Source organism: Dendrobates tinctorius, unplaced genomic scaffold, assembly GCF_039654945.1.
Source record: "Dendrobates tinctorius isolate UK_male_01 unplaced genomic scaffold, ASM3965494v1 ptg000135l, whole genome shotgun sequence".
Classification (NCBI taxonomy): domain Eukaryota; kingdom Metazoa; phylum Chordata; class Amphibia; order Anura; family Dendrobatidae; genus Dendrobates; species Dendrobates tinctorius.
The window spans coordinates 14,559,462-14,586,278 of NW_027361803.1; the positions used below are offsets into that span (position 1 = coordinate 14,559,462).

At 49.7% G+C, this 26,817-nt stretch overlaps 1 protein-coding gene across 2 annotated transcripts in view; it reads left to right on the forward strand.

Annotated features, from left to right (window-relative positions):
- WDR70 (WD repeat domain 70) overlaps positions 1 to 26,817 on the forward strand; it is a 319,614-nt gene that overhangs the window by 6,300 nt on the left and 286,497 nt on the right. For both annotated transcript variants that reach the window (XM_073543960.1, XM_073543959.1), the window contains exons 2-5: positions 7,543 to 7,605; positions 14,629 to 14,712; positions 15,984 to 16,083; positions 19,090 to 19,246. In XM_073543960.1, the coding sequence (XP_073400061.1) occupies positions 7,551 to 7,605; positions 14,629 to 14,712; positions 15,984 to 16,083; positions 19,090 to 19,246 (396 nt within the window). In that variant the 5' untranslated portion in view covers positions 7,543 to 7,550. The remainder of the gene's footprint in view (positions 1 to 7,542; positions 7,606 to 14,628; positions 14,713 to 15,983; positions 16,084 to 19,089; positions 19,247 to 26,817) is intronic.

The following is a 26,817-nucleotide window of genomic DNA, read 5'->3' on the forward strand; positions in this document are numbered from 1 at the left end:
CTCACTTTAGTCCACATTTCTCAATTATTTATAGTTCCTTGTACAGTGGCAGGGGTAGGTGGGCCTGGGGAGTCTATGGTTCTTCTTGTCGAGACAGTCCATCTGCGTTCTGGTGTTGGCTTCCCCACTTGTATTGGATGGTGACGTTGTAGGGTTGTAAGGACAAGCTCCACCGCAGCAATCTTCCATTGTCCCCTTGTGATGGTGTGATATGCTATGTGGATGTCATTTTTTGTATATTCCTATTTTTCTATTTCAGTTATTTTCACAGTGTTTTTCTTATTACATTGTAAGTCTACAGCCTCACTGTATCTGTAGAGGGTGACACTACCTTAGCAGCCCTTAGGCGAAAGGCAGAAACTGGGCACATGGGAGATAATGGGGATGGCTTCACTCGAGAAAACGGACTGTATTATCGTGTAACAAAGGGCAGTGACCAGGGCAACCCTGACGCAACGACCAGGCAACTCATTGTCCCTCAGAAGTACAGGGCACAGCTTCTTCAACTAGTCCATGATATCCCCTTGGCTGGGCATCAAGGGAGAAAAAGGACTGAAAAGAGACTCACCCAAAGTTTTTACTGGCAGGGCGTCTCGCAGTCGGTAGCCCATTATTGCCGCACCTGTGATGTATGCCAGCGAATGCGGCATCCAGGAGCTCGACATAAGGTACCCCTGCAATCCCTGCCCATAATTGAGGAACCATTTCAACGTGTAGCCGTCGACATCATAGGTCCTCTGGCCCACCCCAGCAGGTCGGGGAAAAAATATATCCTGACCATGGTGGACTATGCCACTAGGTATCCTGAAGCTGTGGCCCTGTCCAGTATTACAGCAGTAAAGGTAGCCGAGGCCCTTGTTACCATCTTTACCCGGGTAGTGTTTCCTAGTGAAATATTGTCAGATCAAGGCACTCAGTTCATGTCAGATCTGGTCCAGTCCCTATGGCATACCTGTGGTGTTCGAGCCATTCGCACCACCCGCAGACCAACGGACTATGTGAACGCTTTAATGGAACCCTAAAAAATATGCTGAGGGCTTTTGTTGACATTGAAAAAGACTGGGAAAAGTACCTGCCACATCTCCTCTTCGCCTATCTGGAGGTTCCCCAAGAGTCCACAAGGTTCTCTCCCTTCGAACTACTGTTTAGCCGGAAGGTCCGTGGGCCTCTCACTCTTCTGAAAGAACATTTGGAGGGAGACATCTCAGATACCGGAATGCCCATCGTTCCCTATGTTCTAGAGCTCAGAGACCGTCTCGCCCAGCTAGCTACCTTCGCTAAAGAACATCAGCGAATGGCCCAGTCCAGACAAAAAACCTGGTATGACCGTAATGCCAGGAATCGGGAATTTATGGAAGGACAGCAAGTGCTCATGATTACTGCTTCCCCTACCAACAAGCTTCAAGCAGTGTGGGAAGGCCCTTATCAGGTTGTCAAGAAAATTAATGCTTATCCCATGCCCAGGATTGATGAGCTATTGGATCGTCTGGCGAGTGCCCAATTTGTGACCACGTTAGACTTGAGCAAGGGGTACTGGCAGATACCCCTAACGGAAGACGCTCGGGAGCGCTCAGCCTTCATTACTCCATTTGGGCTTTATGAGTTCCTGGGAATGCCCTTTGGGATGAAAACTGCCCCCAATGGAGAACCACCCACAGAGTGAGTACAGAAATTGGACTGTATCCAGTTTACAGGAGAGAGCCAGAAACCTGGGCCTGAACTACCAGGGACTGACTAAAGAGGCCTTAATCGATCTACTGGTGGGCGCTAGCCCGGCCACCTCCTCCCAGATGTCTGAAGGACGAGCACTGGAGACAGGGATCCCCATCCAGAAAAGCCAGTGGTTGGTATGGTACGTAGAAGAGATGGCGGTTCTGGGCCCCGGCGTCTCTCAGGAGTACAAGGAGGAGGCTGCCCGCCGGGCACAGCTGAGACAGGAAGCAATGGAGCTTTAAAGAGGGAGTAACGCAATGTGGAGTGTAACCCCAACGATCCGGAAGCCTGTACGGATCACCCGGACAGAGTTTAAGCCATTTGATGAGGCTTCCGGAGATGTGGAGGGGTTCTTCAAATTTGGAGCAGCAGTGTGCTGTGATGGAGGTGCCCCACTCTAGCTGGATGCGTTTGTTAGTGGGGCTCCTGAACGGAAGCATGGCGGAATGTGACGGGGTATACGACAGAGCAAGAAGGGACGACAGGCCGAGGGATGATCCAACGAGATTTATTAAGGCAGGGAGCATACAACATCAAATATCCATAATGTCCTTAGAGTCCATGAGAAGTCCACAATAAGTCCACACAATGGAAACAAATCCGGGCACCTCACGATAGTCCTTGTGCCAGATACGATAACAATAATCCTTGCAATAGTCCACAGGATTCCACACAATCCCACGGACGTCACGAGCTGGCCTCAACTCAGTTCGTGACTCCTTCCACATCAGCACTCAAATCACAACTGATCTTAAAAGAAGAATGTATTGTCAGGGCTCCTGGGATCAGCCCATCTGAAGGGGGGTAGGGGTCACACCTACTATTCAATGGTTTGGTCCATCAGAAGATTCTAGAAATGTAAGGGCTCCACTGAGTCTACAGGATGTGTATTGTAGGTTATCTTCTGCTTAGGAAAACAATAGCCACAGTTCTACTAGCTGTTGATACAAGCCTAAATTAGATTATGGTCCAGGTACATCACAAGACATTGCAAAGTATTGGGGGAAGGAGACATGGTTAATTTACAGCAAATACAACCAGAGAAAAGTTAAATGACATATTATACAAAATACAGGACAGGGCAAAACTACAAATCATGACAATCCCTTCCCCTCCCAATTTGTGTACGTACTAGGGACCTCTACAGGTCGCTTGTTAAGTACACACAGGCATGGCTGACCAGACTCAGGGCTCCTCCTGCCTGGACAGTCCATCTGCATTTTGGTGTTGGCTGCCTCTTCTATACTGTAGATAATGAACAGGCAAAGGCGGTCTGTAGCTGTCCTGCCTCCGAACGCCTGGACATTGGAATTGCAGATGCCCAGGCTGCCCACATCTATAACATCTTCGCTCTGGGATTCTTCCTCCACGTCGTAGTCCCGAAGGTGGAGCAGGAGTAATGCGAGGCACAGTCACACGAAGGTCACCATGAGTTGAGGCTGCAGAAATACTTGACAAGGCCACAGCTTCTGGATATCGGGTGGCATAGTCCACAACAGTGAGGATGTACGGCTGTGACGGCAGTTCTGGTGGCCTCATTTCCATGGATGGGTTGTACACGTCCACATTAGCTGCTCTCTTGGCTCGACTTCTGGTTACCGCACCGACAAAGTGGAAATGAAGATTTCCCACATCATTTCCTAGAATAACGTCTGCAGGGACTGAATCCACCTCTTCTCCTGGTGAGGTGTCTGTAGATAATGAACAGGCAAAGGCGGTCTGTAGCTGTCCTGCCTCCGAACGCCTGGATATTGAAATTGCAGATGCCCAGGCTGCCCACATCTATAACATCTGCGCTCTGGGATTCTTCCTCCACGTCGTAGTCCCGAAGGTGGAGCAGGAGTGATGCGAGGCACAGTCACACGAAGGTCACCATGAGTTGATGGTCTAGTGGGATGGTGAATATTGGAGGCCAAAGGACCAGGGGCCGCCAGCGTTGGGGGGCTGGTAGTTTTTTTTTCTCACTGAGTAGTAGTTTTTTCCACTGAGGCTTGATGGTGAGAGCCTCATCAGCTAGAGCTGCAGCTTCCTCCACAGTGGCTGGTCTCCTTTCACGCACCCATTCCCGGATCTCAGCAGGGCATTTGAAGTAAAACTGCTCTTTTAGGATGACTTGGAGGAAGGTCTCCCAAGTTAAGGCCTCCTCTCCCTCCAGCCAGCGATGACATATTTGTTTGAGTCTGTGGGCATACATCTTGAAGGACACTTCCTCATCACAGGCTAAAGTACGGAACTGGGTCCTGTAAGTGTCTTGGGTCACAGCATAATGTTCTAGAATAGTCTGTTTAATCTCCGCATACTCACAGTTCCATCGAGGGTCCATAGCTCTATAGGCTGCAGCAGCTCCACCCTCTAAGAGCCCCACCAGATGTTGGACTCGCTCCCTTTCCGGGACTTCCATTAATCGACACTGATGCTCAAAGTCCTGGAAGAAGCCCTCAGTGTCACCTGAAGCCTCATTAAACGGCTTGAAGTCTTTGCGGGACACACTGGGGTGTTCCCTCATGGTGGGTGCTGGGGTTACAGTCTGTCTGGAGCTTCTAGCTGCTTCCACATAGAGCTGCCTCTCCAGCAATGCCCTCTCTTGAGCTCTACGAATGGCCTCCCTCTTATCTTCTATGGTAGCATCTTCTCCCAGCAATGCCAACTCCTCCTCGTACCACACAACCCACTGACTTTTTTGGGTATTTACCTCCGGCTGCAGTCTTTCCTCCGTTTGCTGTGGGGATCCTTCCTCAGCGTCATCTTGCAGTTGAACTCCTTCCAAAGCCTCAATCAACTGCTCCTTAGAGAGTCCCTTGTAGCTGACTCCCAGTTCACGGGCCTTTGTTTGTAGGTTCACCGCAGTCCAGTTCTTGTACTCTGCGGTGCTGGTTCCAGCTGTGATGGGCCGTTGTCCTCCATTCCTTCTGCTCTGATCCCAGCGCTGCCAACCAGTTTGTGACGGGGTATACAACAGAGCAAGAAGGGACAACAGGCCGAGGGACGATCCAACGAGATTTATTAAGGCAGGGAGCATACAACATCAAATATCCATAATGTCCTTAGAGTCCATGAGAAGTCCACAATAAGTCCACACAATGGAAACAAATCCGGGCACCTCACGATAGTCCTTGTGCCAGATACGATAACAATAATCCTTGCAATAGTCCACAGGATTCCACACAATCCCACGGACGTCACGAGCTGGCCTCAACTCAGTTCGTGACTCCTTCCACATCCGCACTCAAATCACAACTGATCTACTGAAGTTCTACTAGCTGTTGACACAAGCCTAAATTAGATTATGGTCCAGGTACATCACAAGACATGGGGGGTAGGGTCACACCTACTATTCAGTGGTTTGGTCCATCAGAAGATTCTAGAAATGTAAGGGCTCCATTGAGTCTACAGGATATGTATTATAGGTTATCTTCTGCTTAGGAAAACAATAGCCAAAGTTCTACTAGCTGTTGACACAAGCCTAAATTAGATTATGGTCCAGGTACATCACAAGACATTGCAAAGTATTGGGGGAAGGAGACATGGTTAATTTACAGCAAATACAACCAGGTAAAGTTGCCCAAGCAGGAGGATCACTGGAACAAGTGCCCCTGGGCTCCCATTTATCGGATATACAAAAGGACGATATTTTCGCCGTACTAAGGCCTAGAGCTGCTGCTTTCTCCTCCAAAGCCGGGGAAGACTACTCTCACCAGCCACCATGTGGAAACCCCCGGACAACGCCCCATCCAGCAGGCTGCCTACCGGGTTCCAGAGGCTGTTCAAGGCATGATAAAGGACGAACTGGAGGAGATGAAACGACTGGGAGTTGTTCAGCCATCTCACAGTTCTTGGGCCTCTCCTGTCGTCCTGGTCCCCAAGAAGGATGGTACAACACGATTTTGCGTTGATTACAGACAATTAAATGATGCCACCAAGAGTGATGCTTATCCCATGCCCAGGATTGATGATCTATTGGATCGTCTGGCCAGTGCCCAATTTGTGACCACGTTAGACTTGAGCAAGGGGTACTGGCAGATACCCCTAACGGAAGACTCTCGGGAGCGCTCGGCCTTCATTACTCCATTTGGTCATTTTGAGTTCCTGGGAATGCCCTTTGAGATGAAAACTGCCCCTGCTACTTTCCAGAGACTGGTAGATCGACTATTAGAACAATGTCAGGACTTTGCCTGTGCTTACTTAGATGACATTGCCATTTTTAGCACAACCTGGGAGGAACATCTTAAACACTTGGGCATAGTGCTAGACAGTATCCTTACTGCAGGACTGACCATTCGCCATGATAAATGCCAAATATGGATGGCTGAGGTGCAGTACCTTGGGCATAGAGTAGGGGGTGAGACCCTAAGCCCTGAGCCTGCCAAGGTGGAAGCCATTAGCAACTGGTGTAGACCCCAGACTAAAAAGCAGGTACTTACATTTTTAGGAACTGCTGGATACTATCGAAAATTCATTTCTAATTTCAGCACCTTGGCCAAGCCCCTAACCGACATGACACGCAAGAACATGCCTAGGAATGTGACGTGGACGGCTGCATGCGAGGATGACTTTTCAGCGTTAAGACCGCCCACATCACTGCTCCCGTCTTGGCTGCCCCTGATAATACGCACAGGTTCCTCGTGCAGACAGATGCATCCACCTTTGGGATTGCGGCAGTACTTAGCCAAGTGAACGCCGCCGGAGAAGAACATCCTGTTGCTTTTGCCAGTCAGAAACTACTGGATCGGGAAGTTGTCTATGCCACTATTGAAAATGAGTGCCTTTCTATTGTATGGGCGCTAAGAAACTTGCAGCCCTACTTGTATGGCAGAGACTTTACAATTGTTACAGACCACAACCCCCTCACATGGCTGAATCGCGTATCAGGGGACAATGGAAGATTGCTGCGGTGGAGCTTGTCCTTACAACCCTACAGCTTCTCCATCCAATACAAGCGGGGAAGCCAATACCAGAACGTCGATGGACTGTCTCGACAAGAAGAACCATAGGCTCCCCAGGCCGACCTACTCCTGCCACTGTACAAAGAACTGTAAACGATTGCACAATGTGGACTAAAGTGAGCAGGCCAGAGGTCTGTGTAGATCTCATGGCGTGCTCACTTATTATGAGGGGGAGAGGTTGTGATGGTGTGATATGTTATGTGGGTATCATTTTGTGTCTGTTTATATTTTACGGATTTCCATAGTGTTCTCTTGTTGCCCTGTATCATTTAGTGTATTCCCCTTATTGTCTAGAGTCTCAATTACCTTCCAAAAGTCTGATAATTGAATTAGCTCACTGTCTGCAGCCTGACTGTGTCTATGCCTCCTGATGAACCCCCTGTAGTGGCCTAATCTCCAAGGCACATTTGTCAGGTCTGGGTGGCCTGAAAACCAATCCAACCTGTCTGACTACCCCTGGACATAAAGAGGGACTGGGCAGGACAGGAGCTGGACAAGTCAGAAGCTGTGTGGTGATGATTGTGTGAAGACAGCACGTCAGAGAGAGAAGGGGAAGCATATGAACCCATTTTATCCTCTGTCTGCTGGATTATTGGACTCTCGTCTCCTTCGACATTCATCCTGTTACTAAACTGCATTCGTGTTCTGGACTATTGTATCCTCAGTGTGGTGGATTGTTTATGGACCTTTTAGTTTTGCCTATAATAAAGGTCTTGGGATTGTTCACCCTTCCCTCGCTCTGTTGATTGTGTGGTATCGGAGACGGACCCGTGACACTCCCGTAAATATCTCTTCATGTTCATGGCCATCGTGCTCCTTTTGTCTAGATTGTGTTGGATCACAGTTTTTCATGTTTTTTTTTTTTCTTCTTTACGTTTTATTCCAGCTTCCACAATGGACAATTCTGAAGACCCCAATATTGCTGCCACTATGGGATTTTCCGGGTTTGGTAAGGTTCTTCTATTTTCGTGCCATTTAAAATAAAAAATATATATACCTACACATACATATTAATTATAAAATTCATCTGGTGTATGCATTGTATAAGCAGGCCCGTTGTACCATGTTCTTTGATTTAGGCTACTTTTACACTTACCGCATTTTTTGCGGTCCGTTATTGCGTCCCGTTTTTACGGGCCGTATCGCCGCATTTTTCTCCTTCGTCTCATTGGGGGACACAGAGACTGTGGGGACACAGAGACTGTGGGTGTGTGCTTCTGCCGTCTGGAGGCTGACACTAAGTATACAAAAAAAGAGTTAGCTCCTCCTCCGCCGCATACACCCTCGCCCCCAGACCGGGCGTAACTCAGTTTTTTGCTTAGTGTCTGATGGAGGCACACGCAGTCTGGAGCTCCAGACTAGGTTTTTTTTTTTTTTTTTTCCTCTATGAAGATAAGACAGGGGCGACGGATCCTATAGAGAGGATCCGATCTCCCCAAATCATCAACGGGCGACCACGTGTGAGTAATCCTCCACGTGTTTCTCTCCCGCACCGAGGGACACATCTGGGACTTTTCCCCAGACAACTATTTTTCTTTTTTATTTTGAAATAGGCGGCAACGCATCCTGATAAGAGGATTGCGGTTTCCCCATCGTCCCCAACGGGCGAGCACGTGTGAGCGATCCTCCACGTTGTTCTCTCCTGCAACGTGGAAATGCCCCTACCACCCCTAGGTAGTGAGTCCAGGGGTGGAGTTGGAGGCGCAGGTAAGCCGGGGATTGAAGCGGAGAGCGGAGAGCGGTACAGTAGCCTCCCCCTCCCTGCCCAGGGATGGGGTTGAGAAGCACCTCCGTGGAGCCCCCTCGGCGGCCCGGCTCACCTTTGGTTGATCAGGCCGGGACCAGGTAGTCCGTCTCTCACCCGGCACTGCCCCCGGTGGGTAAGCAGGAGATCCGTGAGCGCGCGCCCGCCCGCCGACTTGCGGAGAGCGGCGGGCGCGCACAGTGACCGGGGAGCTCCCGCCCCCTCCCTCCAACGCCGCACGTGGAGTGCGGCCAGAGCCCCGCGGGCGGCCACGGTCCCCGCTGTATGGGGAGGTCCGGAGTCCGCGCGCCCGCCCGCTGACTTCCGAGGATGGCCGGAAGCCCCGCCCACTAACTTCCGGGGGCGGAGAGCGGCGGGCGCGCACAGTGACCGGGGAGCTCCCGCCCCCTCCCTCCAACGCCGCACGTGGAGGGCGGCCAGAGACCCGCAGGCAGCCACGGTCCCCGCGGTATGGGGAGGTCCGGAGTCCGCGCGCCCGCCGACTTCCGGGGATAGCCGGAAGCCCCGCCCACTAACTTCCGGGGGCGGAGAGCGGCGGGCGCGCACAGTTACCGGGGACCTCCCGCCCCCCTCCTTGCATTTCCTCCGAAGTGTGGCCGGAAGCCGCCCCCTATCTCCTGGAGTGCGAGTGCCCCGGCGGGTAACGCTGCACGGAAGAGACGCAAAGTTGGGCCATTACCGGTGGGTAAGTGCATCCCCGTTGCGAGTGCCGCACTAGTAGTCAAGGAAGGGGTTATCCTCCTCCTCCTACCCTACCTTGCAATATGTCTGGCAAAGGGAAAGCTCACTCTTTCCTATACGCTGTTTGCGTTTCCTGTGGGGTCAGGCTGCCTAAAGCACAGCCGGGTAAATTTTGTGAAGCCTGCGAGTCGGAGCGAGCCCAGGAGCCCCCCATTGTTGCAGAGCCCAGAGGTCAGGACCCTCCAGAATGGGCGGTGTCTTTATCAAACTCTATGATATCCCTTACAAAGGCAATTGAGTCTCTCCAAGGCCCAGGTAGGGACAAGGATGGTGGTCTGCCAGCGGAAGACAGCTCGTCCACGTCTCAGGACCTTCCGACCGTTAGAGGCCGCTCCAGCACCAGACAAGCTCATAGCAAAAGAGCTCGTTCCCCGTCGGCCGGACCCTCTGGGGCTTCGATGGCGGGTATTAGGGTATCTCGTTCCCCGTCGCCGAGCTCAGGAAGCGAGCAGGATGAGGGCGAGGAGGAGGAGGAGGCCTGGAATCCAGAAAGCCTGGGATACCAAGACTCGGTGGACAGCCTCATTGAGGCAGTCAACCAGACTTTAGAGATCGAGGACGATGTGTCCACGGCCTCAGGTCACAAGGTCTCCTTCAAAAAGACCAGGCGACCGCATAGAAGGTTTGCCACGCATCCGGAGTTCGAGGAGCTAGTTCAGAAACATAGGGAACACCCGGATAAGCGTTTTGCAATGCAAAAAGCGCTGCAAGCTAAGTATCCGTTTCCTCCTGAACTCCATAAGGGATGGGTGGAGTCGCCAGTAGTGGACCCACCGGTATCTCGTTTAGCGTCAAGATCGCTATTGTCGATACCCAGCGGTTCTTCTATCAAGGACCCAACTGATCGCCTTATAGAGGGGCTTGCCCGCTCGGTGTATGAGGCAGCGGGGTCGGCCCTTGCCCCCTCCTTTGCAGCTACTTGGGTGGCTAAGGCCATGGTTTCGTGGGCGGACGCTCTGCAGAATGCCCTCCAAGACAGAGACCTGCCTGCGGAGGTCTTGGAGGTGACAAATCAGATCTTAGGGGCAAGTGATTTTCTCGTCAGCGCCTCTCTGGACGCGGCCGAGTGTTCTGCGGTGGCAGCAGCAAATGCGATCGCCATTAGGCGAGCATTATGGCTGAGATTGTGGAAGGCGGATTCTATCTCCAAAAAGTCCTTGACCTCATTGCCGTTTCAGGGCAATCGGTTGTTCGGTGAGAAGCTTGATAAGCTTATCTCAGAGGCCACAGGGGGGAGGAGTAGTTTCCTCCCGCAGCAGAGGACTTGGCCTGCATTCAGGCAGACACAGAGGCGTTTTCGGCCTTTTCGTAACCCCTGGAGGGGGTCTTCGGCCAGAGCATCCACCTCCGCAAATGATGGTCAGATTAGGGAAAGGCAAATCTCTTACAGAGCCAATCCGCTGGGTAGAGGCCGAGGCCGTTTGCCCAGAACAAGGGGGGCCAGATCCCAAAAGCCTCCAGCAAAATGACTCGAGGCGCTTAGTACCTTCGGACGACAGAGTGGGCGGACGCCTACTAAAGTTCAGCCACGTTTGGGTCGCAGTGGCACGCGACGCTTGGGTGGCAGAATTGATATCGTCCGGGTACAAGATAGAGTTTCTCGGGCTCCCGCCACGGCGATTCTTCCGTTCCCGGCTCTCCGGAACAGAGTCGCAGGTGAAGAGTTTGTTACAGGCCATAATGACGCTACAGCGCAACGGGGTCATTGTCCCAGTACCGAAAAGCGAAGAGACACAAGGTTTTTACTCCAACCTGTTTTCGGTCCCCAAAAAGGACGGGACAGTAAGGCCAGTATTGGATCTAAAAATCCTAAACAAATTCATCAGAGTCAGGCGGTTCCGGATGGAATCCCTCCGTTCGGTCATTGCAGCCATGGATCCAGGGGAGTTCCTGGCCTCGATCGATGTGCAGGATGCATATCTGCACATTCCGATTTTTCCTCCACACCAGAGGTTCCTGCGTTTTGCGATCGGAGGGCGACATTTTCAATTTGTTGCTCTGCCCTTCGGTCTGGCCACTGCTCCCAGAGTCTTTACGAAGATAATGGCCATCCTGCATGCTCGGGGCATAACGGTACTACCTTACCTGGACGACCTTTTGGTAAAGGGGCCGTCCTTTCAGGCGTGCCAGGAGAATGTCAGTATCACGCTGGATACCCTGGCGCGTCTAGGCTGGTTGATCAATCGGAACAAATCGTCCTTGGTTCCAGCCCAGAGAATTGTATTCCTAGGCATGGTTTTCAACACCTCCCGGGGGCTGGTGATTCTCCCTCAGGACAAAGCGCGAAAGATCAAACAGGGGGTACGGAACCTTCTTCAGCCAGGCTCCAGATCCATCCGGTACGGCATGAGTGTGTTGGGCAGAATGGTGGCGGCGATGGAGGCAATCCCGTTTGCCCAGTTCCATCTCCGTCCGCTTCAGCATGCGCTCTTGTCAGCATGGGACAGAAGGTTGCTATCCCTCAGTCATCGGTGCAATTTGTCTCCGCTGGTCCGACAATCACTCCGGTGGTGGACTCGCGACTCGTCTCTTGTCCAGGGGAAACCCTTTCCCCCGGAACAGTGGTTGGTGGTGACGACCGATGCAAGCCTGCAAGGTTGGGGAGCAGTTTTCCAGAGTCACACAGCCCAGGGGCGGTGGTCCATTCAGGAGATAATTCTCCCGATCAACATTCTGGAGATACGGGCAATACGATTGGCCCTGCAACATTTTCAGTGTTTCCTGAGACACCGGCCGGTGCGCATTCAGTCGGACAATGCTACAGCAGTAGCATATGTCAACCATCAGGGGGGCACGCGCAGCCAAACAGCCATGCGCGAGGTTGGACTGGTACTGCGTTGGGCCGAAAAGAACCACGTGGTAATTTCAGCGGTGCACATTCCGGGAGTCGAAAACTGGGCGGCAGATTTTCTCAGCCGACAGGGGGTCGCGGCAGGGGAATGGTCCCTGCACCCCGAGGTTTTTCAACAGATCTGCCAACGGTGGGGGACACCAGACGTGGACCTTATGGCATCCAGAGAGAACGCCAAAGTGCAAAGGTTCGTCGCTCGATCCCTCGACCCGCAGGCGATCGCAGCAGACGCTCTGGTGCTTCCATGGAGCCAGTTTCGTCTCCCATACTTGTTCCCCCCGCTACCTCTGCTTCCAAGGGTCATCAGAAAGTTAAGGAGAGAGAAGGTTCCAGCAATTCTGCTAGCGCCAGACTGGCCTCGGAGGGCCTGGTATGCAGATCTGGTTCAGCTAGTGGTGGACGTACCCTGGCGTCTACCAGATCGACCGGACTTACTGTCCCAGGGGCCGATCTGCCATCCGAACTTAGGGGCCCTGTGTTTGACGGCGTGGCCATTGAATCTTGGCTGTTAACACAGGCAGGATTCAGGCGCGATGTGGTGGCCACGATGGTGAGTGCCCGAAAACCTTCCTCGGCGAAGGTATATCATCGGACTTGGGAAGTTTTTTTCCGTTGGTGTAGGGATCGCGGAGTGGCTCCTCTGGTTTTTTCAACCCCCAACGTACTGGCTTTTTTGCAGGCAGGGCTGGACGCAGGGCTGGCTCCGAGTTCGCTCAGGACGCAAATCTCGGCCCTGTCGGTCCTTTTTCAACGAAAGGTCGCTTCGGTCTGGCAGGTTAAGACGTTTGTGCAGGGGGTCGCACATTTAGTACCCCCCTATAAGGCGCAGACGGAATCATGGGACCTGAACTTGGTGCTCAGAGCCCTTCAGGAGCCCCCCTTCGAACCCTTGCAAGAAGTCTCCTTACCTTACCTGTCCAGAAAAGTCGTTTTTCTGGTAGCTATTACGTCTATTAGGCGGGTTTTGGAATTGGCGGCTTTATCTTGTAAACCGCCGTTCTTGACTTTTTATAAGGATAAGGTAGTTTTAAGGCCAGCTCCCCCCTTCTTGCCGAAGGTTGTCTCTGCATTCCATATCAACGAAGACATTGTCTTACCTTCGTTTTGCCCGGCACCGGTGCACAAGGTAGAAAAGGCTTTGCACACACTGGATCTGGTAAGAGCTCTTAGGAGGTATGTGACAAGGACAGCATCTTTCCGCCAGACAGACTCTCTATTCGTGATCCCAGAAGGGAGACGGAAGGGGCTCGCTGCGTCCAAAGCGACTTTGGCCAGATGGGTTCGCCTGACGATTCAGGAATCTTATGAAATCAGTGGCACGCCGGTTCCGGCAGGGATCAAGGCACACTCGGCTCGAGCACCAAGCTTCAGCGGAACAGGTGTGCAAAGCAGCTACCTGGTCCAGTTTGCATACGTTTGTCAAACATTATAACGTACATACCCAGGCATCCTCGGATGCAAGCCTGGGAAGAAAGATTCTCCAGGCAGCAGTTGCGCACCTCTAATCAGGGGCGCAAAGTAGCATGGATTGGGTGAGCTAAGATCCCGCCCAGGGACTGCTTTAGAACGTCCCACAGTCTCTGTGTCCCCCAATGAGACGAAGGAGAAACATGGATTTTTGTGAGTACTCACCGTAAAATCCTTTTCTCCGAGACGCTCATTGGGGGACACAGCACCCACCCTACTAGCCAGTTGGCTTTTGCTTATTTTAAGTTATACAAATCCTTATGTAAGGATCAGGGTGGTCCCTTTTCCAGACGTATAATTTCTTGCCTGAGTTTAAGGCGCGTTCTCCTACTGCTTATGCACTAAACTGAGTTACGCCCGGTCTGGGGGCGAGGGTGTATGCGGCGGAGGAGGAGCTAACTCTTTTTTTGTATACTTAGTGTCAGCCTCCAGACGGCAGAAGCACACACCCACAGTCTCTGTGTCCCCACAGTCTCTGTGTCCCCCAATGAGCATCTCGGAGAAAAGGATTTTACGGTGAGTACTCACAAAAATCCATGTTTTGTGGTGTACCGCAATAACGGGCCACAAAAAAATGTTTCCAGATCGCTGTTTTTCTTCCAATACTATGGAAATAGTATTGAAAAAAAAAAAAACAGTGTTCCACAAAACCAGAAGTGACAGCGCGCCGCAAAAACAAACTTCCGTTTGTTTTTGCGGCCCGATTGAGTTACAATGGGGGCCGTGTCCGTAGGCCGTGAATAAGATCGAGCAAGCTCGATCTTTCTTCACGACCGTACGGCACACGGCGCACCCTGTAATTTTTGTGACCTGATTTTGCGGCCCCATAGAAATGCATTGGGGCCGCAAAATCGGCCCGCATGGTAAGTGTAAAACCAGCCTTGGAAAACTAGATATTCTTAGAATTTTAAGAACAGAGATCGGTGTTACCCCTCCGATCCCCTGGGGCTGGTCCCGCACCTTTGCCTCGGTCACACAAGTGATGACGTCCGGTCTGTGCAGTCACCTGACCACTAAATGTCTGCAGGGTCAGATCACTAAATGGACAGGATTTAATCATTTCTGGTCTTGTCAGTGGCCATCAGATCCTTTTGTGTGTTCCCATTTGTTTTTGTTTTTTTAACCTAATCTCTAATTTTAACTCGTAGGCAAGAAAGCCCGGACATTTGACCTAGAAGCGATGTTTGAGCAAACTCGTAGAACAGCCGTAGAGAGGAGCAAAAAAACTTTTGGTAAGATGGTCCTTGACGTAACACTAAACGCTTCCTTGATTAGTCTTGGAGGAACTGTTGATATGATCTTTGCTATATTTTGGTTGAGGAACAGCTAGGTTGAAGAGCCCAGGCTAATGGACAGAGGAGGAAGAGTTTGTGTTCTTCTGTGGTGTTCGCAGAGAGGGGGGAGGCTCCTGCTGCAGTCAGTTGTCTTACCGCCACACACAAGGTAGTGAGGATTATTTCAGACGTGGGGCAGCAGGAAAGACTCTTTAGTATTATTTCTACTTGCTGCTTCATTATATAATTATTATTTATCTGGAAGGGAGGGTAGTGGTATCTGTTCACAGCTGCCAGAGGGGCAAGGAGACTGACTTGGAACTTGCTGGATAATATGTTTACAACTGCCAGAGGTGATAAAGCGCTGACTGGGAAACTAGCAGAGGATTATATTTACAGAAGCCAGAGAAGAAGACTGCCTGGGAATGTGACAATATTTATAGCAGCCAGAGTGGGTAGGAGATTGATTGTGAACTTAATGAGGATTTATACTTGCCAAAGGGATAAGAGGACTAACTGGAAAATTACTGAGGACTATATTTACAGCAGCCAGATGGTGAAGGAGACTGACTCGGGTTTTTATTTACAGCAGCCAAAGGAGGCAGCAGACTGTTTTTGAACTTAATGGGGACAATATTTATACTTGCCCCAATGACATGGATGCTGTCTTTTTACTGATCTGTATAATGTCACTGGACACGGCACGTATCACCTGAAAATGACATGTGACTGGTGTTTGTTCTCTCTTGGCGACAAATTATAAAAGAAAAAATATATACAGTATACCTACTGAAATTCATTTTAATTCTGACCACTAGAGCGCACAGTACATTGACCCCTCATGGTTTCTGCAGCTAACTTGTCAGCTTTGCTGTGTAGACTGGGTCAGAATTAACAGTCACCGCAATATGAGGGAGAGGATGTAATGACAGCTCTTTTGTACTTCTGAAGGTCTAGGTAAGGCCATACAGAAACACTCTGGAGTAGGGGCAGTTCTCCATTACTTCCTGCAGACTAGTAATCTAAGACATTTCTTTGTGGGAGATGTCATGGCCGCTGCTCTGCAGTTTCCACCATTCCTTTTTTTGCGACTATGTTCTTTATTTGTGCAGCAAATTTTTTCCTTCTTGCATCACATTTTAGTTTTGCATTGAGAAATAAATAGATTTTTTCTGTAACTGATGATATGAAATAATGATGATTTTATAAATATTTATGTATCCTAATAGAAGAGCGAGAAAGAGAAGGGGAAGAAAACAAACAGCAAACCATTCCGACATCCAGGACTGCGGCCTCTGGCCCTGGGCTGAGGAAGGAGAAAGACTCCAGGTACGTACCGTTACTCCATTCTGATGCCGTCACACTCGTCATCACAAGATAAAGGCCGGGCCGGTGTCTCTGGCGTTATACTTTATCCCCTGCAGCATGGCTGGGAAGAGCCGGCCTAGGGCAGTGCCAGGCTGGGCCGTCTCTAGATATAGTCCCCGGCCGACTCTTCCCAGCTCTTCTGCTGGAGATTGACACGTATCTACCTACATATATGCAAGAGGGAGGCCGTTCAGTGGTGCTGGGAAGAGCCGGCCAAAGGCAGTGCCAGACTAGTCTCTGATGTCCGGAGCCTGTCGATCGCACCCCAGATGTCCGGAGTCCGATGCCAGTGTGCTCTGAGATCTGAGTTCTGATGTCGACCTGGTGTCCTGATGCCCTGATGTCTCCCTGGTGTCCTGATGTTCACCTGAAGTCCTGATGTCCACCTGATGTCCACCAGATGTCCTGATGTCCACCTGATGGTCTGATGTCCACCTGGTGTCCTGATGCCCTGATGTCCGCCTGGTGCCCTGATGTCCAGTCCGTGTTCCTGATGCACGGCCAGAGTCCAGATGTCACTCCGTGCTCTAATGTCCAGCCTGTGTCCAGATGTCCAGTCCGTGGTTCTGGTGGTCCAAGTTGTGCTCTTAAGCCGGTCCCATTCTTCCTGGATGGAATCCTCCTCCATGGTTTCCAGGTGTCTCCTGCTCTGTTCCCCGGTGACGGTCCCGCCAGTGAGTTTTGGACCTGACCAGCCTATGCCCGGTGCTGTAGTGCCAACATTCCTGGACCTGTGCTATCCGAGTCCTGTTCTGATGTCTTGCCAGTTCCCTGGGGTCTTACCCGTGATGACCTCTGCCATCATCTGAAGTGTACCTGAGGTCGGTGTCTGACGTTCTTCTGCTGAGCCTGTGCTACGCCCGAGGCCCAAGAGCGAGGCCATTCTAGTATGCCCGTGCCAGACAGCCCTGGACTGCTTCAACCCATGATGACCTCTTGCTTCGCCTGTCGACCTGAGAGATGTTTCCTTCATGATGTGCATATTCCGGAACCCGGTGTTTCTATGTTTTTGCTTTATTTCAGTAAACTTTATTTTTCTTCATACCTGAAGTTGTGCGGTGTCTGTTAGTCCTGCAAATGGCCAGCTTGTCACTAGCTCAGCTGCCACAGACGCCGGTTGCTACCATCCCTTGTCCGGGTATCCCCGGGTCCCCCCTGTGGTCCAGTGGGTCCACATTCCACAATCACCTGGGACGCATACTCCGTCGTTGTTTTAATTCGACGACACGGGATCGTTGGCTGGGTAAGCCACGCTGCGCCCGCGATCGCAACATAAGGTGTTTTACAGAAAGAGATGTGCTCTCTGTTACCTCTTTTTTTTTTTTTTTTTTTTTTTCCCCTCTGTGATGTAATCGTAGGGTGTCAACGAGCTGTCATGGCCCTTTGGGGCGTAATATAGACTTTCAGGTCAGAGATTGAAATGAGTTTATTAAACCGTAACAAAATCCATAACAAATTGCAGCAGAAGAAATAAAGCAGAGGTAAAGCTGTGAACTTTGTCAGCCATCCAGTGATTGCATAGTTATTCTAAACATCTATGTGATGGATATATTGGGAGGGATCAGAGTGATAAGATCTCCACCAATCCCAAGAATAGGATCTGCCATAGAGAGAAATTTAAAATCCATACAGACCTTTCACGAGAGGTGACCTATCACCCTCACATTGAACATATGGGATTAATTATAGCTGGGATGAGAAAGCTAATTATAAGTAGGGAAGAGAAAGAGAGCTTACACTTCTCTCTATCTTCATTGAAGTAGGAGCCTCCTGTAGTATGTGTATGCTGTTGCAGAGAAGTTCCTTTCCCTAGGATAGGGCTTCCTCTGATCAAAGAATATTCTTTGATGTTTTGGAGCCAGTGATCAGTGATGAATATTGGGGATTGCATCGATCTGATATTTATGGGAGATATATTTTCGTCGTCATAGCGAAAGGACGAACATAACACATTCACTCACATCACTGTAAGGTCATTCCAGCCCCTCCAACTTAATAACGCCTTATGGATGGTGTTATCCATCCCATGTTTCATCTCTATAGGTAGATAAAATTGTGCTAACAAACATGACTACAATATCTACTGACTGGGACCTCCAGGGGCCATCATATCCTGTAAGTTGGGAAATTGTGGGATGTGCTAGGTCCTTCCGAATTCCATCAACCAGCCCCCATGTGACCATATGAGTTCTTCAAGGGGGAGGTATGTGGGCGTAGCATTGAGCTAATAAAAATGAACGTTTGGGTCTGTCTTTGCTCATTCTTGAAGACATAGTTCACTGTGGGTTCTGTCCATTTTCCAAATCGGAGTGCTTCTCTCTGTTAGACTCTCAGCCATTTCCGTGACATCCGTTTTAGTAATTCTTTCGTTATTCCTTTTTATTCTATGCAATTGTATATACCATGTTGTTTTGTTTCCATTTTGTATCATCTTAGTCTATTTTTATAAACACTGCCTACCTTTCCGGATTAAATAAATAAAATGCAATGGTTCTGTTCCTCTTGTTCTGTAAACCGCACCCTGATGCCATACGCTACCAGTAACTGGTGTCCAGTCGGCCTGTGTAAATGACTGGTGGTGGCAGCTACTGGTTCTTTTTGTTATTGTGTAGCTGGTACTGACCGTGTGTGTGTGTATTGATATCCCATGCTTTGGAATCGGAGGTGTATATACCGTACGCTCATTGTGGGTTTCCCAATAACCGGTCTAGTAATGGAAGCAGCTGTGGCCTCGTCCATCACTCGTCAGCCTGGGTGTACCAGCAGTCGTAGTCCCATTGATGAGAAAGGATATGTGATTAGAAGATTGCTAAACATTGGGAATAATGCAACTAAAAAGTTAATTAATTAAAATAATGACTCAAACTTATAAAGTTCTGCATCTCTCAAATAAATGTCTTAAAGAGTAATTTAATTTAACATATACATTTCATCTAATGTGCCCCATCTTTTCGTTTTTTGGTGCAGTGACTCTGATGACAGCTCGGATGATGAATTCATCGGCCCCCCGGTACCAAGCAGCAGTTCTCGAGCTCTGGACGACGAGATGATCGGCCCCCCACTTCCTCCCAGCTACAAAGACAGCGATGAGGATGATGAAGAGGAGGATGACGGAGATGATGATGTAAGTAATGGACGATGTAGCTTTTTTTTGCAAAGTGACGTTGACTGATTGAACTTTTTTACGGCAGCCTGTATTCTGTTTGGGTACAGGCTGCCGAAAAAAAAACCAGAATGTGATTTCCTGACCAGCTAGATGGAGGGAACATTAAACCCACATCATAAATTGATTGTGATGGGTAAGAGTTAAGGAAGAAGTTTCTCTGTAACTTTATGAAAAGTTATCCAAAAGTTTGCAAAAGTTACACATCAGTTGCCTGTAGGTGGCGCTCTATATACAGTGTGTGCACGGTAATGTGATGTACACTTGTTGCATAGCAATGTCCCCGGGGGAATAATACCGCACTACTGTATATGACGTCTCCGTTCCTGGCCAAGCGTTTAGGAACACGCTGTGTGATGGAGATCTCTGCCCAGATTCCTGGAAATTCCAGCGGTTTCGGGGGGGGGGGGGGGGGATTCGATTTGTCCCACATCTATAAATACCGTCACAGTCCTCTGCCTACATTACATGTCATAACATACCGTACAGGAGGCCCGTGATGTGCACGCTGGGTGGGTGGCATTTGTACATTTGCCAAGTATGAAGGCTTTAATGTAGGTCCAGGCAGGAGGACCCATCGTCCGTCATTTCTGCCGCGTTCAGAGGGACACGCCGCATTGTTATGTCTGTCGAGCTTCGTTCGGACCCTCTTTTTTTTTGTTTTTTACGAATCCCCCTTACTTGGGTTTATCATTCCTGGAGGTGTCTAATATTAGAACGTCATGATGTAGCTGTGGCGCTTTACATAAACGGCGGCGTAGTGCTCAGATTCTTTATGGCTGCCGTCACGTGGCACGGAGCCATCCCCAGCGCGGGATGCCGAAGGAGAGCAGAAAAGGCGTAGTTCACGCACCGCCATAGAATCGCACCAACTTGCCATCGATCATTGCAGATCATCTCTCCAGATACCTCCTCTGTCTAGAAGTATTTCTCTTTTTCTGCTCTGAAAATTGTGACTTATTTGCAACTTTTTAAAAAAGTTTGCAATTCCTAAGTCTGGCGTGCAGCTACCTGTCTGGTCATCTGCAGCCACTTTCCCACCCCATGTTTCAAAGGCGGCGAAAATGGCATAATAAAATCACCCAACATGCCAGAAAATAAGTGCAAAAGCCTCAATAAATTCCCCCACCCGGTGTTTGTGCACCTCCCACTCTCACATTTCCGAAATACTGGAGAGTAGCGATCGCCACATAGAACTGCTGGCCGCTGACGGACTTATTTATTTTTATATTTAATTTTTTTATTCTATTAAAATTGTTTTATTTTTTTTTTTGTGCATTTTTTTTTTTAGGACAAGTTTATTTGTATTTTTTTTTTTTTTTTTTTTTACTTTTTATTGAAAAGTAATTCCACAAGCCGAACCTTTTTGACAGATTCTCAGTTAACTCATTCTGCTGCCGGCAATAGACAACAGACATTGGGTTGTCACCGTTTGCCCCCTGCAGCCTTGGTGTTACCAAGGCTGCAGGGGGCAAACGGTGACAACCCAATTGCAAAATAAAAATGATTTTCAGCCCAAAATGTATACATTTAAGAAAAAAAAAAAAAAAAGGCGGACAACCCCTTTAAGGCCTGTTCATACTCGGACATTAAACGCTTTGTACCAAATAAGTGTTCTATCCCTATCAATGGATTATTAATTTTTGGGGATTTGATTTGATTGATTGGACCCCCCCCAGTGATCGGGGAAGAGAGGATTTCTATCCCAGGATCCCGGATGTCCCCTTGTTTGTGAATGTGGTGCAGTCACAAATTCCGCCAATCGAAAATGGAAAAAGTAGAATTGTTCTTTCAGATGGAGGAAAGGATGCATAGCTGCAGTTTTGTGTCAGTAGGGGGCGCTAAAAGCATTTAATGTGAGTTATGGGAGTGTCTGACTGTAGAAAAGTTACAAAAAAGTCATTTAAAAGTTTACAAGTAAAAGTTTATTAATTTTTCCCAGCATGCCCCTTTGACCCCTAAAGTGATTGTTTCCCCCAGACCCCCTTAAGAGTCTGGGAAAATGAATAATAAACCCCAGATTGATTGTCCATGGATTTCCCCGGCTCGTGAGTCCTATTAACTCTTCTTCACTCTCACTCCTCTGCATGGGGGGGACAGTTCGTTATTTTGAAGAATACTCTTGATGGTTCATTAAAGGGGTTGTCCACTTTTTTAATTTTTTTTTTTTTCACTTAAATGCATGTATTTACGTTTAAAAATAATTGGGTTTTATTACAAATTTTGCAACTTTTTGGCCCTTTACGATCTCTTCCTTTCCCCTCATGTTCAACTTTGAGGCTGTCGGCAGAGGTAAATCAGCTGAGAGAAGGGGGGAAAAAAAAAAAAGACAGATACAATGAAAACAGAGCTCACTGATGGGTTCTCAGTTAACTCATTCTGTGTCCAGCAGTAGAAGACGTCGCACACATCAAAGCCTGGAAGCTGGGAGTCGGTATGGCTGCCACGGCAGGTGACATCACCCAGTCCTGATGAGCCTTGTAGTATAGACGATGGGGGGGCATCCTCTCATCTGTAGTTCGAGGGGAAGCTCGGTGATGTCCCCCGTAAGAGCAGACGGCCCTCCATGGCGGAGGATGAGCCCCTATGTATGCGCCTCGGCCTCTTGAGCCGCAGGACGTGACCTTGGGGTGCCTCCGGGCTTCTCCCATCCTCCGCCGAGCCGGGCGACTTCTCTGCGATCCTATCACACTGATTAATGGCCTTTTGTTCAGATTCCATTGTGGCGTCGACCGAGAAGGGAAACCACGAAATCTTCCTCCCGCCAAGACCCCGCACAGGAAGCCCCCGAGTCCTCCGAATATCACATTTTATATATATATTTAGATTTTCTTGGACTAGTGAGTTAGTGAAAAAAAAATGGTGGGAAGGAGCGCCGGTTTCCTCCACTTCTGAGCGTCTCTTATTGTATCATTAACCCCTTCTCATCGCCGCCAATATTTATTTTTTTTCCTTTTTTTTTCCGCCAGCGATAACTTTTTATTTTTCCATCAAGGACTCGTGGATTTTTTTTTTTTTTTATGACTATTTGTAGTTTTGATTTTTCATCGTCCATTGTACCCAATAATGTATGGAAAAGCTAATTTTTTTTTTTTTTTTTTTTTTTACAAAGTTTTTCACTGGAGCGCCAAGATGGCGCTGATGGGAGTTTTCAGCTTCTGCACTTTGCTATTGCTACCCAAAGTTTAGGGTATGGAAGGGGGAAAGGGAATGGACCCCCATAATTGCCGTGGCCAGAGACGGGCTAACCCTATGCTCTTCACCAAGAGGCGTGGATAATTATCGTGTTTAGGCTCCGTCCACACCAGTCAGAATTTCTGATTTCTCAGTAAATACAAGAATATGCCGGCGAGTGGAAAAGACAAATCTTGGTCCAAGTTTGGTGCCGTGGATTGCAACCTCTGATAGACCGAACCTCCGCTGCTCCAGAAAAACACACAGGTAAAGTCAATGAGCTAAATGGTAAAATTACATCTTCCCACCACTTGAGGGAGCTCAGTGCATACCGTTATTTATTAGTGAGCTCCCCCTAGTGGTGGCTGCAGGTAAATAGAATTCTATCATTTACGGAACTTTGGGAGTTCTGAAAAATGTAAGAAATGAGAACGAAATTTGTTTTCCAAATCTCCTAATCCTTATTTTTTCCCTGCCATCTTGTGTATCCAAGGTTCATAGTTATTGTTGTGTGTGTGTGTGTCCAGACACTTCCTTAGCGATGAGCGGGGCGTCGGACACAGTATAGACTCTCGTCAGTGTTTACAGAGCGTCGCTGCCTTCTTCATTGTTCCCGGCCATTGGAAGGAATAGGCCGGAGTCACAGGACTGAGCCGTGAAGTGCCTCGTCTCGCTCCTCACGCTTATATGACCTCGGTCCCTAATTATGGTTCCCACGTGAGCGCAAAGGGTAAAATCCGCGCTGATGTCCGGGACCTGAAATCTGCAGCTTTGCGGATGTTTAGTTTCTTTCTTTGCATTTTCTTTTTTTTTTTTTTTCTATAGGTTTTTATGGGGGGAATAAAATGCATATAAAAAGCGAGGCTCCAAATCTGCGTAAGACAAGTGCAAAAATAAAGCAGCCAAAAAACAATTGCTTGATCTGCGTTCACACGGTGCAGTATTTTCCCCCCGTGATTTTCTAAAGTTGTTTTAAACTTCCCAGCTTTTTACCGTGTTATCAGAAGGTCATGTAAAAAAAAAAAGAAATGAAGCGTGATTTCAGCGTCCGAACACCGGCCATTGTGTATTTTAGTGCAAACACCTAGAAAAGAAGTGTAAAAATTCAGCGTTTTCACATGTTGGCCGCAGAATAAAAAATATCAAGTAAAAAACGCAATTGTATTTTTAAGTGCAAAATTCTGAAAATATTAATCTGTGTTAGAAAGAGAAGGAGAATAAGAAAAAAAGCTGAATTTTTGGCAGTATGGCAGTAGAAAAATCTAATGAAAGTTTAGTCTGAATCCCTGAAACATTATCGCCCCAATTCTTTGTCTGCAGTCCTATCTGTGTGTATATATAACCTTGACCAGTAGATGTCGCTGTGCCCGCACACATCCGTGCAGGGAGGCCGCACATCGTGGGGGTGCAGTACTGTGTCTGTGCACTTGGGAAAAGCAGTCTATGCTCCACCATTCATTTTTATAGCAACCCCACTGGGCCTGCCGATATTGTCCACCCCACCGGGCCCCCACCACTAATGCACTCCACTCCACTGCTCCTGCCTATAATAATGTCCTTCCCAACGGGCCCCGACCCATAACGCTGTCCACTCCACCGCTCCTGCCTGTAACATTGTCCACCACACCCATAACGCTGTCCACACCACCTCTCCTGCCTGTAACATTGTCCACCCCACCCATAACGCTGTCCACTCCACCGCTCCTGCCTGTAACATTGTCCACCACACCCATAACGCTGTCCACACCACCTCTCCTGCCTGTAACATTGTCCACCCCACCCATAACGCTGTCCACTCCACCGCTCCTGCCTGTAACATTGTCCACCCCACCCATAACGCTGTCCACTCCACCGCTCCTGCCTATAACATTGTCCACCCCACCTATAACGCTGTCCACACCACCTCTCCTGCCTATAACATTGTCCACCCCACCCATAACGCTGTCTACTCCACCGCTCCTGCCTATAACATTGTCCACCCCACCCATAACGCTGTCCACTCCACCGCTCCTGCCTATAACATTGTCCACCCCACCCATAACGCTGTCCACTCCACCGCTCCTGCCTGTAACATTGTCCACCCCACCCATAACGCTGTCCACTCCACCGCTCCTGCCTATAACATTGTCCACCCCACCTATAACGCTGTCCACACCACCTCTCCTGCCTATAACATTGTCCACCCCACCCATAACGCTGTCTACTCCACCGCTCCTGCCTATAACATTGTCCACCCCACCCATAACGCTGTCCACTCCACCGCTCCTGCCTATAACATTGTCCACCCCACCCATAACGCTGTCTACTCCACCGCTCCTGCCTATAACATTGTCCACCCCACCCATAACGCTGTCCACTCCACCGCTCCTGCCTATAACATTGTCCACCCCACCCATAACGCTGTCCACTCCACCGCTCCTGCCTATAACATTGTCCACCCCACCCATAACGCTGTCCACTCCACCGCTCCTGCCTGTAACATTGTCCACCACACCCATAACGCTGTCTACTCCACCGCTCCTGCCTATAACATTGTCCACCCCACCACTAATGCAGTCCACTCCACCGCTCCTGCCTATAACATTGTCCACCCCACCCATAACGCTGTCCACTCCACCGCTCCTGCCTGTAACATTGTCCACCACACCCATAACGCTGTCTACTCCACTGCTCCTGCCTGTAACATTGTCCACCACACCCATAACGCTGTCCACTCCACCGCTCCTGCCTATAACATTGTCCACCCCACCTATAACGCTGTCCACACCACCTCTCCTGCCTGTAACATTGTCCACCCCACCCTTAACGCTGTCCACTCCACCGCTCCTGCCTGTAACATTGTCCACCCCACCCATAACGCTGTCCACTCCACCGCTCCTGCCTATAACATTGTCCACCCCACCCATAACGCTGTCTACTCCACCGCTCCTGCCTATAACATTGTCCACCCCACCCATAACGCTGTCCACTCCACCGCTCCTGCCTATAACATTGTCCACCCCACCCATAACGCTGTCCACTCCACCGCTCCTGCCTATAACATTGTCCACCCCACCCATAACGCTGTCCACTCCACCGCTCCTGCCTATAACATTGTCCACCCCACCCATAACGCTGTCCACTCCACCGCTCCTGCCTGTAACATTGTCCACCACACCCATAACGCTGTCTACTCCACCGCTCCTGCCTATAACATTGTCCACCCCACCACTAATGCAGTCCACTCCACCGCTCCTGCCTATAACATTGTCCACCCCACCCATAACGCTGTCCACTCCACCGCTCCTGCCTGTAACATTGTCCACCACACCCATAACGCTGTCTACTCCACTGCTCCTGCCTGTAACATTGTCCACCACACCCATAACGCTGTCCACTCCACCGCTCCTGCCTATAACATTGTCCACCCCACCCATAACGCTGTCCACTCCACTGCCCCTGCCTATAACATTGTTCACCCCACCCATAACGCTGTCTACTCCACCGCTCCTGCCTATAACATTGTCCACCCCACCCATAACGCTGTCCACTCCACCGCTCCTGCCTATAACATTGTCCACTCCACCGCTCCTGCCTGTAACATGGTCCACCACACCCATAACGCTGTCCACTCCACCGCTCCTGCCTATAACATTGTCCATCCCACCCATAACATTGTCCACTGCACTGCCCCTGCCTATAACATTGTCCACCTCACTGGACCTCCGACCATAACGTTGTCCACCTCACCGGGCCTCCAATCATAATGCTGTCCACCTCACCGGGCCTCCTACCATAACGTTGTCTACCTCACTGGGCCTCCGACCATAACGTTGTTCACCTCACTGGGCCTCCGCCCATAACCTTGTCCACAACCACCAGGCCTCCACTCATAATGTTGTCCACCCCACCGGGCCTCCACCTATAACATTGGCCACCCCACCAGACCTCCACCCATAACGTTGTCCACCCCATCGGGCCTCCACTTATAACGTTGTCCACCCCACCGGGCCTCCACTTATAACGTTGTCCACCCCATCGGGCCTCCACCCATAACGTTGTCCACCCCACCAGGCCTCCACCCATAAAGGTGTCCACCTCACCGGTCCTCCACCCATAACGTTGTCCGCCTCCACCCATAACGTTGTCCACCCCTCCGGGCCTCCACCTATAATACTGTCCACACCACGGTGCCATTAGCTCCACTCTTGTGTGTAGGTGGTGTCTGGTATTGCAGCCCAGCTCAATTCACTTGAATAAGGCTGACCTGTAACAGTGGACAGTTCTGTAAGTGACAGTGGGAACGTCGTATGTCAGTCGGCACAAGAATTGGCCAGCCTGTGTTATAAGCCCTGATCTGAGACAGTCGACACCTGTTT